Source organism: Ambystoma mexicanum, chromosome 7q (assembly GCF_040938575.1).
Source record: "Ambystoma mexicanum isolate Mex_15411 chromosome 7q, UKY_AmexF1_1, whole genome shotgun sequence".
In the NCBI taxonomy this organism is placed as follows: Eukaryota; Metazoa; Chordata; class Amphibia; order Caudata; family Ambystomatidae; genus Ambystoma; species Ambystoma mexicanum.
The window spans coordinates 899,112,345-899,128,262 of NC_090941.1; the positions used below are offsets into that span (position 1 = coordinate 899,112,345).

The 15,918-nt window shown below is 48.8% G+C and overlaps 1 protein-coding gene across 1 annotated transcript in view; it reads right to left on the bottom strand.

Moving 5' to 3' along the window:
• CCDC81 (coiled-coil domain containing 81) overlaps positions 1–15,918 on the bottom strand; it is a 794,710-nt gene that overhangs the window by 396,448 nt on the left and 382,344 nt on the right. The window contains exon 8 of the mRNA XM_069639737.1: positions 11,425–11,539. Within this exon, the coding sequence (XP_069495838.1) occupies positions 11,425–11,539 (115 nt within the window). The remainder of the gene's footprint in view (positions 1–11,424; positions 11,540–15,918) is intronic.

Sequence of the window (15,918 nt, forward strand, 5' to 3'; positions counted from 1 at the left end):
CTATGACTTACCAGAACTTTACTGGAACTGCACGTTTCACTTTGGGTCGGCGCCATATCTCCGGCATTCCGAACCCCGGCCCCTATGGGGAAAAGATATCAACATCAGCGCTTTATTGCAAGGAGTTTCCAAAGGAATCTTCATTCATCACCTGAAAAAAGACAATGAACATTATTATTTAAAGCTTGAACTTTTGAACTTGCAACAGAACTTTTACAGCGCCTTACCAGTATAATCAAGCTTACCTGAACTCCCATCCAACCTCAATCCAGTGAAGTAACTGGGTTCAACGCGCCCCTGCGTCAGAAGCAGGATGGAGAGCTTGTCCTTTCAGACCCTAAGGTGAGACTTCACGGGGAATCGTGGAAGGGTATCGTGGAGGGTTGGAAGAGAGTGGGAGGCTTGAGCATAACTCAGTCAGTAGGTAATACTCCCTTTTCACGCACAGGGGAATATTCCTGCGAGCCGGAGAAGCCAGAGTAGAGGGCCCTTCCTGTCCATCTTCAGAGTCCCGAAGCCAGACCTGCGCCTCCGTGGGAATCAGGTGAGCGTTACAAGTGCAGACACAGGGGTCAAGTGCTGGTAGGGGGGACTGTAGGGATACAGAAACAGTCCCCAAGTGCGGGGGTTTCCAGGGAGGCAGTGCAAGTGTGTGAGACTGGCAGGGGAGAGACCTGGGCCCGAGATCAGAGGGTGTCCAGGTAACCAGTGCAGTTCGGGTTCCAGCCAGGAGGTCAGCAGGGGAGAGGAGGGGAAAAAGCAGAAGCAAAGAGAAAGGTTTTGAGGTGCTTCCGGAACCGGAGATGGTTCTCCTCAAGTTTAAGGGAGGCAGGGAGGCTGTTCCAGAGGGAGGCCTCAGCTGAAGAAAGAGATCTACCACCAACTCTTTGCTTGGAGAAGCGACTGACCCTGAGGGAGTTGGAGGCGGATGAGCGTAGAGCTCGAGAAGGAAGATATTTAGGAAGAGAGAGTTGAAGGTATTGGGACCCCGTGCTCCAGAAGGCCTTGTGGACAATGCATAGGGTTTTTAACTTAATCCTTGCAACCACTGGGAGCTAGTGCAGAGATTTCAGACCTGGGGAGTACGATCCCTGGGCTTGAGGCCAAGGACAAGTCTCGCCGTCCTGTTCTGGATGAGTTGCAAGGAGTGGAGAGTAGAGCAGGCACATTTAGAAAGAGGCTGTAGCAATAATCCAGCCTAGAGAGAACCAGAGCTCTGGAGACAGTGAGCTTCTGGGGGGAAGGAGAGGAGAGGAAAGGAAGAATACCTCTGAGGAGGTGCAGCTGGTAGTGTGACTTCTTAGAGACGTCAGAGATGTGAGGAGAGAAGGAGAGTGTGGAGTCGAAGAGAACCCCGAGGTGTCTAGCTATCCAGGTGGGAGCAGGAAGAGGGCCAAGAGAGGCCGGCCAGAGAGCTACAAGAAAGGAGGGTGCAGGTGTGCCTATGAGGAGAATCTCAGTCTTACTGGCATTAAAGCAGAGGGCATTGGCGGCACACCACTCCTGGATAGCAGACAGACAGTCAGTGATGAGGGAGGGAGAAGAGGTGGCTGAAGGTAGCCTGAAAACGAGCTGGGTGTCATCCGCATAGCAATGGAAGTTGGGGCAGAGAGCGGCAATGCGGTGGGCAAGGAGTGCCAGGTATTGGTTGAACAGCCAGGGAGAGAGGTTAGACCCCTGGGGGACACTACAGGTAGAGAAAAAGATAGCGGAGAGGAAGGACCCAAGTTGGACCTGGGAGGGTAGGTCAGAGATGAAAGAAGTCAGTCATGACAGGGCCTGACCAATGATACCCAGGTTGTCACAGAGACGGTAGAGCGGGATGGCATGGTTGACAGTGTCAAAAACAGAAGAGAGATCAGGCTGGATGAGGACACAGGGGATGCTAGAGTCAAGGTTGGAGAGCACGTCTACACGGATGTTCAGGAGAGCAGTATCCATGCTTCTGGCAGCTCTGAAGCCAGACTGATGGTCATGAAGACAACCAACTGATAGATTCAGTGTGGAGATTAAGCTGGGAGATGGCCAGTTTCTCCAGGAACTTGGCCATGAAGGGAGTGATGGAGATTGGGTTTCTTAAGAAGAGGATGCACAAGGGAGTGCTTCAGGGAGGATGGGGAAAACTCCAGTGGGAACGAGTGGTTGAAGAAGTCAGCCAGGGCAGGAGCCAGGGAGTCTATGTGGTCCTTGATGGTTTTGGAGGAACAGGGGTGAACCTGTTTTGACGTAACTTTCATAGATCGGATTTGTCTAGAAACCTTGTCTGTGGTGAACAGGGGAAAGGCAGAGGAGGAGGGAGGAGAGGTGGCTGCAGAAGGGCCAGAGGAAGATCAGGGAGTAGAAGGAGGGAGGGGAGAGGAGGAGAGTGAGGACAGGATGTCCTGAGTTTTAGACATGAAGTGAGAAGCCAGTGCCGTGCAGAGGGCCTGGGAAGAGGCAGGAGAGGTAGAGACTGCGGCAGGATTGGCCAGTTCCTTGCAGATTTTAAAGAGTTCAGCTGAGTTGTTAGATGCCGCAGAGATGCGGGCTTGGATATGAGCTCTCCTCTTGGTGAGGACAGAGAGCCGGTAATGCCTTTGGAGCAGGCTGCAAGCCCGTTTGTCAGAGAATGCACATGAAGCATGCCATTTCCTCTCATCCACCCTGCACTTGCATTTTAGAGTTACGAAGTCTGAGTCGTACCAGGAGTTTCACTTGGCTTTGGGCTTCAGGCAGATTCTCATGACAGGGGCAAGGATATGCAAGGATATCAGGAATATCAGATATAGCAGAGTGGAGCATTGAGAGGGCTGTGTCAGGGTGAGAGTCAGCCGAAGGGGGAGGAGGTGGTGAGAAGGTGGCGGCGAAAGCCTCAACTGACACGCGTTTGAAGGGTCGGGTGACCGAGAAGGTTGGTGGCAGTGATGGAAGTGGCTTGGCCTGAGGAGCATGGGGGGTGAGATGGGAGCAGAGGAGAAAGTGGTCACCCCAGGAGAGAGGAGTGGAGGGAGGGACAGAAAGGGGAAGGTCTGAGGAGATCAGGACATCCAGAGTGTGTCCTGCAGAGTGCATCGGACCAGAGGGGAGAATAGAGAGTGAGAGTCGCAAAGGTTGCGAAAGTGTCCAGAGGGAGGAGAAGAGGCATCCAGGTGGATGTTGAAGTCTCTAAGAAGGAGGAGGAGAGTGGTCGAGGCCAGAGGGAGGAGGAGAGGTCCGCCCACTCAGAGAGGAAGGAGGAGATCTGACCAGGTGGCCGATACATAGTAGCCACAGTAAGGGAATGGCTAGGGGAGAGAGAGAGAGAGCCTGCAGACGAGGCATTCAAAAAAGGAGTAGGCCTGCGTAGGAATGACAGCGGCAGGAATCCACTCGGGGAGATCAGGGCTACACCCCCACCGGAACGATTGGACCTGGGCACAGAGAGGATCTTGTAGCTGTCAGGGAGGAGCGTGTCAAAGCTTGTGACAGAGCTGGCTGTGAACCATGTCTCGGTGAGACCGAGGACATCGAGTTCAAGTTCTTCCAGAAGGCGACAGATGTCGGAGAAGTGTTTGACAGCCAAGCGAGAGTTAAGTATGGCAATTTGGAGAAGGTTGCCATCCTTGAAGGACTTCCGGGGAGGGGTACAGATCAGAGGTACACCCCACGGAGGTGTAGAGGGAGCTTGAGAGGGGGCAAAGAGGAAATGAGAGGGCAAGGTAGCCGGGGAAGAGGCAACAGGGGGAGGCGAGGAAGCCGAGGAGGGGGGAGAGGGGACAGCAGGAGAAGAAAGGAAATTGATGAGGCGCGGGAAGTGTCTATCAAAGAGGTGAAGGTTGGCCTGAGGGCCTTGGACCAGAACGGTCCCATTCAAGTAAACATTAATGATGACTTTAGAGGAATGGAAGGAGGCCAGGAGGGCATCCCACTGGGTGCCACTATTAATGGAAGAAGAAGAGAAAGGAGAGAGCACAGAGACCATGTGTAGGGTCCATAGGTCTGGCGAAGGAACGACAAAGAGGATGTCGGTGAGAGTTTCCTTGGAGGAGGCACTGGTATAGGTGTCAGCGATAGGGAGGCTTGGGTTGGAGACCAGGATGTCCTTTTTAAACTTCTTCCTACCGGATTTAGTGAGGAGAGCAGGATAGTCAATAGAGAAGCAGTTAGAAAAGATAGGAGAGACAGAGACCACCATAGAGTAGGAGGGGGGAGGAGAGAGGTGGAAGGGAGAGGGGGGAAATAATACAAAAGGACACAAGGGCAGGGTGCAGGCAGACATGACAGCGTTTGAGAATCTTGCCAGGGTTATCAACAAGCAAAAGTCAATCTCACCCAACAGCTAGGTGGTCACTACTGGGCTTAACTCCTCAACATGCTATGCTTTCTCCTTGCACTTGCCAAGATCTGAGAGAACACATCCAATACAGTCTTGGCTTCCTGTCCTTTCTGATAAATAGGTCTGTGAAATAGCCTCCACCAGGTGTGACGGTCGTTTATTTACCACATCCTCCGTAATGGACCCATTTCCTTGGCTAATGTGTATCAAGAAGGTAATGCGTGTGGTGTGTATAAGCAAGAGCCGTCCCTGTTATTGTGCCCCCACACTAGCTTTTTGTAATCTGTATGTGCTGTTTCGACTTCTACAAGGCAGTAGTGAGAGGTCCCCCATTAGCTGAAACAGAACCAACTTAAGAAGGCTGAATAAAGTGGAATACTCCCTCCCTAATCGATTTCCCCACCAGTAGAGGTAAACTATCTAGTAACCCTTTGTCCTGAATCATGTCTGGGGATGCATGTGGTGTCGTGTAGCAGGGATGTGACTAAGCAGTTTGGGCTGGACTGCCCCTTTTGGGGTGGGACCAAGCCTGATTTGCATGTGGTCTTTCCCCTTTCTGTAATGGTTTGGCAGGCTGAAGAACGATGGTCTGGAGAGTTGCCCAGAGCAATTGCCAGAGGTTTAGATTAATTCTAAACCTTCCAGCCATCACCTCTTTTGATTTGTCTAAATTACCATTTGGCAAAGGTGGCTGGTAAAGTAGTGACACTCTAAGAGAACCACCACCTACCACATCTGGGTAGCTCTTCACAGTTGGCGTATGTGGCCCGACCGCCATAGTCTCCCTGTCCCTGCTAGATGCTTTCTTAAACCTGACTGTCACATTCTGAAACAGCCCATTTGGAGGTCATATAATACATAGTAGAATGTCTTGTCTTTGGAGCTCAGTGATTGCTGACAACAGGCGAGGCAGGAAGAGGAGGGCGTGAGGAAAAGGGGATGTCCAGGTGATGTCACAGATGGCCTAAAAAAACTAATAATTAATAAAAGGTTCAAGGGTTTTTATTAACAGAATCTTAAGACTAGATCTCTCCTTGATTTGGAGACTGCAATGTTAACAAGCTAATTGAATTTTCTTGCAGGTCGCTCAACCGCCCGTGGTCTCCCTTCACCCTAAAGCAGACATCCTGATCACCCAAGATTTTGTAGATGCTAGAGATCGATAACCCCTGCTGTGTAATCAGGAAGGATCTAAAGGCCAAGGCCCTATCTATTTAACTCACACTGGGACTTCCTAAGGGTGACCTACTCTCTAGTCCCAAAAGGTTAGTATCATTGGTTTTCAAGATTTTGCCTGTAGTTTCTTAGTCACTCTCCTTACCCTCTACCTCTAACCCCTCTCCCTGATCTCACACCTTCCGTCTCTCCTGCCTTCTATCAGTCTGTCTCCTCCTTTTTTCTCCTACTTCCTCTGATCTCCTCACTCCCTCCCTTTATTTCTCTTTTCTCCCCCTGCCTTTCTCCTGATCTGTCCTTCCAGTCTTCGCACACTACTCTCCTCACTACTACTCCTATCCACTACTACTCCCAACCTTCCCCAACTACTGCTCCTCTCCCTGTCTCTCTCTAACACTCTCACTATTTACATTTTCAGTCACATCAATCAGATTTTCACTTGTTCCTTCTCCCCTTTTCCTACTATTTCTCACTCACTTCACTCTCTATCTTTAACACTCTCACCCCTTCTACTGCCACTCACTCTCACATGCACAACTTCAATCTTTCCACCTGGTACCATTCTCTCTCACATGCAATACCTCACCTGTCAAGTGCCTCCACACTTGTCTCAGTAAGCCACTCCACCTTCTCTCCTCCTCTGGGTCTCTCGGTCTATCCCCCACCTCTCCTGACCTCACCCAAACACCTTTCACTCTGTCTCAATGCTATGGGCTTTTGATACTCTTGACTTCCTGTTCCTTTTCTCCGCCCTTTCATTGTTTCCATGTCTCACCTGACATTGGGCATCAATCCGTACCTACTCTTCCCTGCGGTTGTGCCATAGCACACAGAGCCTTTCAAAATCCCTCGTAGCTCCACTCCATTTTCACACAAATCAGTCTTTGTTAGTAGCAGATGATGATTGCTAGGCGTGTTGCATCCTTGGAGTTGCAGTGTGTGTCCACTCTATCGGGGAGGATCTAAAGGCCAAGACCCTATATATTTAACTCACTCTGGGACTTCCAAAGGGTTCCCCACTCTCTAGTCCCAAAATGTTTATATCATTGGTTTTCAAGATTGTGCCTGTAGTTTCTTAGTCACTCTCCTTTCCCTCTACCTCTTACCCCTCTCCTTGATCTCAGATCTTTTTTCTCTCCTGCCTTGTATCAGTCTGTCTCCTCCTTTTTTTCTCCTACTGCCTCTGATCTCCTCACCCCGCCCTTCCTTTCTCTTCTTTCTCCTCCGCCTCTCTCCTCATCTGTCCTTCAGTCTTCTCACACTACTCTCCTCACTACTACTGCCCTCCACTACTACCCCAACCTTCCCCAACTACAACTCATCCCCTATCTCTCTCTAACACTCTCACTATTTACATTTTCTGTCACATCAATCAAATGTTCACTTGTTCCTTCTCCCCTTTTCCTACTATTTCTCACTCCCTTCACTCTCTATGTTTAACATTGTCACCCCTTCTGCTACCACTCACTCTCACATGCACAACTTCAATCTTTCCACTTGGTACCACTCTCTCTCACATGCAATACCTCACCTGTCAAATGCCTCCACACTTGTCTCAGTAAGCCGCTCCACCTTCTGTCCTCCTCTGGGTCTCTCGGTCTATCCCCACTTCTCCTGACCTCACCCAGACACCTTTCATTCGTCTCATTGCTATGGGCTTTTTATACTCTTAATTTCCTGTTCCTGTTCTCCACCCTTTCATTGTTTCTATGTCTCACCTGACATTAGGCATCAATCTGTACCTACTCTTTCCCCAGGGTTGAGCCATAGCACAGAGAGCCTTTCAAATTCCCTCGTAGACCCCCCCCATTTTCACACTAATCAGTCTTTGTTAGTAGCAGATGATGATTGCTAGGCGTGTTGCATCCTTGGAGTTGCAGTGAGGGTTGTGGCATCTGTTTTGGCTGACTTTTGACCAGGGCCAGTATTCAAAGTCAATATCTGGGTCAGCAGCTTTGTTATACGGTGCACTGGGATTTCTTGTCGCCGCAATGCATGCTGGGTCGTGTAGTCCTGAAATTAAACAAACACAACTCGAGCCATCATGAAGGGCATATGGCATCGGGTGACTGACAGCGGTAACTAGCTCAACAGTCAAGACGCATAGAGGATGTTCAGCAATTGGGGTCTTACCAACAACCTCTTCCTGCATCTGGGGCAGGATGGGCCTTTGCATATACCCTGGTAGGCCTTGTACTCCAGGTTGTATGGGGTTCCTCCTCCCCCCTCCCCAAACCCTGACAGGAACAAGCCTCTGATCCTCTCACAGTGGCCATACACAGATAGAAAAGGCCGGAAAGATCCTGATGAGCTGGTGGGGAATGAGCTATAGAGTGAGAGGGGTGGGGGGTGAGGGTGAGGTGTAAGGGGAACATGATGGAGGAGAAAATGGGGAATTCCCTTCTAAAGGTAGCACTGTCACGTGACAGCAAAACAAAGGAAACTGCAGCAAAGACATGTAAGCCATGGTGAATATGCGCAATTGTCCACAGAAAAATCCTAAACAAGAATTATTTATTGATGATTTATTGAGAATCACTAAAAGGGTGGGATTTGCTTTGATGCTCAATGCAACAATCCACAGAATTGACTACCCATAGAAAAAAGACAGGTAAACAAATGGGTCCCGCTGACAAGACCACTTGTAAATTCTTAGCTAAACTGTGTTAACAAACATTTTGTGACATACCAACAACATTCTACAAACAGAAAGCATATAGTTGGAGTTGAACTGAGGTTTGCAGGTCCAACAATACATTATGTGGTAGCCATACTACATTCTTTTGGGGAAATGATGCCCTTTAGGAATTCTGAGGTGGATAACTCAGTGAGTTGAACACTTGTCTCAGACATGTGACCATCCTGCACATTGCATGTTAAAATCCCAGCAAGGCAGGCGCAGCCCTTAATCCTCCAGAGGTCAATACAATGAGTACTGTAAGATGTAAATGGAGTGTACTCATTTCAACAATGCCACTGATTTCAACAGAGGCAGTTACAAATGATGCTAGCATTGCAGCACAGGCCATGTGCTATGTGTGTTGTAGGCTTTATTAATAACACTAAAGTGTTGCAATCTAACATTGCAATACATGCTGTGTAGAGGAATAAATGTAGTCATATGAACTGAAAGGGGGCTACTAACATCTAATATAGGAATCACTATGGGGGCTAGATTTGCAGGCCATAGGCTCTGTGTGCTCTAGTACCAGAGCAGGTGCATGAATAAGCATGCTGGGTGTGGGCTGCCAGTTTTCAGAAAATAAAGCAAAGCTGCATTTGCAGGCGAGATAGCTGCTGAAAGGACCTTGAGTATAAGCATTCATTGTTCTAAACAGGAAAAGGCTGGGGCAAGGAAGTGACATCGGCAAAAATAGTTGGATAATATATGCATCTTTTATATGATCTATAGGTTTTTGAAATTAGTTCTGAGAAAGGCCATATAAAGAATCTGGAAGGCTGGGCTTTTGGCCGTTTGCTGATTACACAAGACTTTTTGCATTCCTGGTTTTGTCTTTTGTTGAGCCCAGGTATCTCTCTCTGCCTGGGTCCCTTGCTGTTGTGGGCCATTACGGAGTCCGTGGTTGGCCGTTGGCTGATTAAACTTTGCAGAGATGTAACAATCCTCAGGACTTCTAGCAAGTACTGGGCTCTGATTTCCGAATTTGAAAGAGACCATGGGCTTATTATGAAGCGTTTGCGAGTTTCTGTTACATCGAGTGAGAAAGCTGGGCTGGCTGTGCTGTCCGAGCACAAAGGCATCTGGCTAAATATTGCTAGGGCTTTGAAGGTTGTGTCGAAGGTTATATGAGTAGTTGGCATTGTGATAGGCTTCCAGGCTGTGGTGTCTGGAAGAGTCCTGGACTGGAAGGTGGGAGTAGCTGCCCAGGGGAGCCTTAACCGCAGGCAGGCCTGGAGAGCCTGTTGTATGTTAGTCGCAAGTAAGTATTAGTAGGGTTGAAAAAGATTTGGATTTTCTTGCAAGGGCTGATTTGGCAACGTCAAACTGACCCAAGGACAGACTCCCTTTCTCTTCATGGTACCCGAAGTACAAGAAGGTTTGTTTGAATCCACATTTATTATGGGAATAAATATGTCACGCAAGAGAGTCCACCATTTCTAATCATATTAACCTGACCTTAGCTAGAGGGCAAAGGGGTAGACAATAAGTGGGGCTGATTCCTAAAGTGCAATTACATTGAACTGCACACTAATGCATTTCCCAATTTTATCCCCAGTCTGCTAATGGTATGCAAGAGAGAAATGGTCATTGAGAATTGAGGTTGTGCTGATCTGCAAACAGTATATTCGTTTTCTTCCAATGCAAAGTATTTTTCATGTTAATTGTATACGTTCGATACAGATGTAACACCAATGTATTCATGATACGTATTTTCTCTGATGAATGTGTTAATGTTAATGTTAATGTTAAAGGTCATTTGTACCGCGCACTATCACCACCGGAGTGGTCCCCTGGCGCTCTGGCGGCTCTGAAAGAGGGAGGGAGGGGTGGGTTAGTGGGTGGAGGCTGGAAAAGTGCAAGATTGCAGTGATGTGCTGTTGGCAGCCTCAGCCCGGTGGTTCCGTCGGCTGGGCCTGGGGTGTATGCGGCCGGTAGTCGTCGTGTGCTGATGTGCGAGTCTATGTGTGTTTTTGTTTTGTTGTTGCAGTGTAGTGAAGTTCGTGCGGTTTGCTGTGCTGGAGGTTTGTGGTTGTGTTTGGTTTGGAGTTTGAGAGGTGTATGCAGAGAAGGAAGTTGTTAGTGGTATTGGTTAGTTGGCATCTCTATCCTGGATTGAGCCGGTTGGGCTCGTGTAATCTTACACGACGGGATGCTTGTACACCCTGTGCCTCAGGAGGTACGTGCTCGTTTTTTTTTTTTTCTCCATTCGAGGCCGTTTGAGGATTTAGCTGTCCCCTCCGCCCGCTCCCTTAATAACTTTGCATGCTCCTCACCCCCCCACATGACTAGCGCAGCTGCTAGTGTCCATACTTCCGTTTGTGTGGTGATTAGTTGTGTCTTGTCCGTTCCACAGCTCGTGGTACCTAGTTGTGGCTGTACGGGTGATGGGGGATGGTGAGGGTTGGCTGGAGTCGTTGCCTCCGTCTCCCTGGGTCTCACAGGTGGACCCCTGTGTCAAGGTCCTTTTTGTTGAGTCATTTGTCTTATTGTTGTTTCGGTTTTAGTCTCTGGTTTTGAAGAGCCAGGTTTTTAGTAATTTTCTGAATTTGAGGTGTATAAAGGTGCTTGAGGGTATAATTATAGAAGTGTGTGGTGGTGTTTATTGTATCTGGTTTTTATTATGCAGCATGTCCAGTTCTCAGTGTTACAAAACTGGGTGTGCGCCTAGTGTAGCATAAGGTCTTTTGGTGCCTAGCCAAAGATCCCAGAAATAAGGGTAATCACAAAAGGTGACAGTTACAGTAGCATAACACTGGATAAAAATACAATTCATTATTTGCTTAGCAGTGAGAAGAATTTAGCATTAAACACTATATAAAGGGTTCTATGTCTTTTATCTACATGAATTCCTTCGAAGTAATTTACGTTGATGGAATTACGCTGAAAAAACAACTGAATTTAAAAAAAAAGAATTTGGTGGGGTTCCCCCCAAATCCCCATTTCCCTATACCAGTGACACTACCCAAAGTCCCTCCCCACCCCTTTTAACCCCTTACCTCAACCCCCTATATAATTCAATGTTTTTTCGGCAAAATTCCTTCAAGTAAATTACTTTGAAGGAATGCTTGTCGGCAAAACAACGGGATATTATATAAACAGCAGGGTTATTATTATAGTATTAAATGTATTTAGTAAGTCTCAATGCATTCTTTGAGAAACAATTTGGGTGAACACTCTTACCCTGCAAAGTTGAGAGAATACCATTTGTCAAAGTATTCTTTAAGTCAAAGCTCCTACTAGATTTTTAGAGGATTAAGAAGAACACACATACCTGCCCTGCCCTACAATGACCAAGGCATGAGGGAGTTGGAAGCCGTTTTTGACTAACTGGATCCACAATGAATTTATCATCCACCTTCATTGCTTTTGGAAGTGGTGAGCATATCCTAGGAGCAATCAGAAAGTATTATTGTCAGTTTAGGATCATAATGTACTGCATAATTATTAGTAGAATTTACAGTCAGAGGAGCTACGTGTTGTAAAGCAGCAAGAGAAAAGTAGCACTAAAGTAAGACACACTACCATAATATAACATTAGAATAATAAAAATAGTAAGTCAGCAAGACAACGCACAGAACTAAGCACTTACTGTTAACACCCGAGTTTAGCCTGGAGAGCTATCACAAATCTGAGCTGGAATCAATGAGACATAGGGACCAGATGGGTTATTCTAGGTATAAGACAATAAAGGGTTCTCCTCTGATTCAGATAGTTCTTGGATTGCAACCATCTCAAAATCTGGGCCCCTCCCCTCCGGCATCTCTTAGTCACCCAGAGTCTGTTGTGGGTACTGTGACGAATCTAGCAATGTTGTCACTGGTTCTCTGGAGGGAAGTTTCCTTTGCATGGCGAGTGAAAGGTAGAGACTACCTGGCACTGACCCTGGGGGTGTTTATCTGCGGGAGGATCACGTAAGGGAAAACACATTCCAGGAAGGCAAGAGAAAATTAGATTTAAACAACCCTTCAGTGGTATCTCCTAATAACACCCAAGGACCTATAACACACTCCTGTATGGCCTATTCTAATGTGGACACTAAAATTCCCAGGTTTTCCTAGCCAACAACAGTATACACCTCCCCCCTTTCTATAGTACTGAGACAAAGAGGGATGGAGTAATGAGGGTCAACACATGCGGCAAACCAACGCCACATGCTAGTAGTTGGAAACTACTGAATAAGACCAGGACATATAAAATTCACACAGCTGAGCGACCAAAAGGAGAGAGACAGAGCTTGCTACTGCATTCGACTTGTTCTGACATTGATTGGGACACTAGAGGAGAGCCGAGTGTGGAATGCAGTTCAGAAGCTAACCGAGACAGCATGCAGCGAAGACAAACCGGCACGTCCCTGTAACAAGCGGCAGGAGCTGCCAGACACAGAGGGCAGCCAAGCAGGAACAAAGAGGCTCACGGAAGGCATTGTCGGTCAACGGGTGAGAAGCAGAGAGGACTGAGAGGTTACCCGGGCGCTTCATGGCGAATACTGCATGCCAGTCCCAATGCGAGGGAGCCCAAACAGAGAAGGCCATATAATTAATACAGAGACGAATATTGCATAAAGCTTAAGAGAAGGCAATATAATTGATACAGGCATGAATATTGCACAATGCTTAGGAGAAGGCAATAGAACTGAGACAGACATTGCAAAAAGCTTAAGAGAAGGCAATATAAATGATACAGATACGAACACTGCGAACAGCCTTAGTGAAAGTAATACAATTGATATGAACTTTGGGGAAAGCCTAAGTGGAGACAGTTAAATTAATTCAGAACCAAACATTGTTGATAACTCAAGCAAATACAGTACGATTGATACAAAGCATGTGAAAAAAGGGTCAGTGAGCCAATATTGGAGAAGTGTTGTTTTTTGGATACAAGAAATTAATAGTTACTCACCGTAGTGACTAACGTACTGTTAGTCCATAGTCCCCTTTCCTTCATACTGTATAGGCGTCCCTTGCGAGCGACGGGAGACGGAAACTTTTTCACCAGAAAAATCTTCTTCCCCTTTAAATTTAGAGGCGCGTGGGGGCGCAGCCCTGGGAGCATGCCTCTGCCCACCGGTGCCACTCCTCAGTCCCCATTGGCGCGTCGACAATATACAAGATTGCCTAATGACACCAGTATTTATTGGGGGGAGGGTGGTGGGAAGTATGGAGGAAAGGGGAATATGGACTAAGAGTGCGTTAGTCACTACGATAACTATGAATTACTCTTACGTCCCGTCCACTTTCCTCCATACTGTATGGGCGATTACAACTGAATGTAGTCCTAGGGTGGAGAGGAGACCCTCCTTAAGCAAACAGGTTTCTCAGAACCGCCTGATCCGAAAGCCGCCTCTGACCTAGAGGTGGCGCCCAGACAGTACTGCTTGCAAAAAGCCAAAGGTGTGGCCCAGGTGGCCGCCTTGCTGATGACTTGCCACGGTACATGCCGTTGGAACACAATGGCTGTGCTTTTTGCCCTGATCGCATGGGCATGCAAATTAGCCTGAACTGGCCTGTGCTGCCCCTCATAGGCCTCCGTGATGGCCGCGACCATCGACCTTGAGATGGAGGCCTTGGAAGCCCGATAACCTGGCCTTGAACCACCAAAGGTGACAAAAAAGGCATCCGACTTGTGGAATTCCATGGTCCTGTCCAGGTAGTACTTCAGAATGCGTCTGACATCCAGACGATGCTCTGAGGCTCATCCTTGGGGTCGGTGAAGAAGGTAGGTAAGACTATCTCCTCGTTCAGGTGGAAGGCGGATGAGACCTTGGGTAGGAATGCAGGGTGCGTCCGGAGGACCACCTTATCCTTGTGAAAAGTGGTGTAGGGCACTGATGCCACATGAGCCTGGATCTCGCTGACTCTGCGAGCTGAGGTGAGACCCACGAGCAGCACGGTTTTTAGGGTGACCAGCCTGATGTCCGCGGAAGCCATTGGCTCAAATGGTTTCTGCGCCAAGGCGCCCAGCACTACATTGAGGTCCCACACAGGGTGTGGCTTCTTTATAGGCGGGTAGAGTCTGTGGAAGCCTGCCAGATGTCGCCTGACCACCGGGTTAGAGGAAGAAAAAAGACTCTCCTGCAAATTCCTGTAGGCCCCTATGGCTGCCAGGTAAGTGCAGCACTGTCCCATCCATTTCTGTTGTCTCTGTGTCCACGTTTCTGCGCACCGAAACTCGCGAGTTAACGACGCAATACAAATAATAAAAAAAATAAATAAATAAAAATGTGTCGACCTGCACTCCGGAGTGGGCGAGGTGTGCCGAGAAGGAGAGCATGTCATCCAATGATCACTGAAGGGGGTCAATTTCCTTAGAGTTGGCCCAATTACAGAATCTAGACCATTTGCTCTTATATTGGCTCCTGGTAACTTTGCTTCTGGCGCCCTGGATGATCTCCAGGTTTGCCCGCGATAGGTTCAAATGTTTCAGAGTGACCTGCTCAGGAACCATGCTTCAAGGGCTAGTTTGTGAGGAGCCGGGTGGAGTACCCTGCCCCCCTGCTGGGTCAGGAGTGGAGCTGGTCCCAGCGGTCGGTGAATGGGAGGCCTGTCCGATAGACTCAGCAGCTCGGAGAACCACAGTCTCGCCAGCCACCGGTGAGCTATCAGAATGATTCTGAATTGACACGATTACTTTATCCTGCAGATCACCCTGTGAACCAGGGGTGTGGGCGGGAAGGCCCATGCCGTCATGTAGTTACACTGTATCTGGAATGGATCGTCATGGGAGCCTGGGCCCTGCCCCTGCCAGAAGGCGTACTGCTGGCATTTCCTGTTGTCGTGGGAGGCAAACAGATCCACTTGGGGGTGCCCCCACCTGAGGAAGATCTCCTTCAGTACCAGGTCATTCAATTGCCACTCGTAATTGGCCGCCTCCAGTCTGCTGAGCCTGTCCGCCTCCAGGTCGGACTCCCCCGGGAGGTGGACGGCGATGAGGTAGATGTTGTTCTCCAGAGCCCATTCCCACATGCTGACCGCGAGGTTGCATAGTGGAGGGGATCTGGTACCCCCCCTGCTTGTTGACATAGTACATGCTGGTGGAGTTGTCCGTCTGGATAAGTACTGTCTTGCCCTCTATGAGAGGGAGGAAGGCCTTGAGGGCCACCCATATGGCCTTCAACTCTAGCCAGTTGGTGTGCTCCTGTCGGGTCCAGGCTCCATGGACGCTGTGGTTGCCATAGTGGCTATCCAGCCCTCTAGGGAGGAGTCCGTTGTGAAAGTGACCTGAGGGAGAGGTTGCCAGAAGGGCTTGCCCCGCCATAGGTTGAAGTCTGCAGACCACCAGAAGAGGTCCGGGTGGAGAGACGTGGGAATGTCCACCGGCTCTGATTGTGAGCCCGTCTCCTGATTCCATGAGGCTGGGAAGTGTAGCTGCAGTTTCCTCATCCAGAGTCTTGTGTGGGGTACGGCTAAAAGGACTGCTGCCATAATACCCAGTCGGTGCTGGTACCACCAGGCCGGGTTACAGTCCTGGAGATGATGTGTGTAGTGGCTCTCTTGATGGCCGTGATCTTGTCCTCCGAAGAGAAAACCCTCTGAGAGCTGGTATCCCAGATGAGGCTCAGGAAGGTCAGGTTCTGCGTGGGTTGCACGGAGAATTGGTAGCCCGGAGCCAGGCCATCCGTCTCATGTCCGTGGCAATGCAGATGGCCTGGCCAGAGGTATCAATATGGGCCACTGAGGACCCCATGTCCTGTTCTACCAGCCTGGCTTCTCCTAATCCCACCTTAAAGCGATCCTGGCTTTGTGCCGGAAGTTCCGGGAGGAAGTCT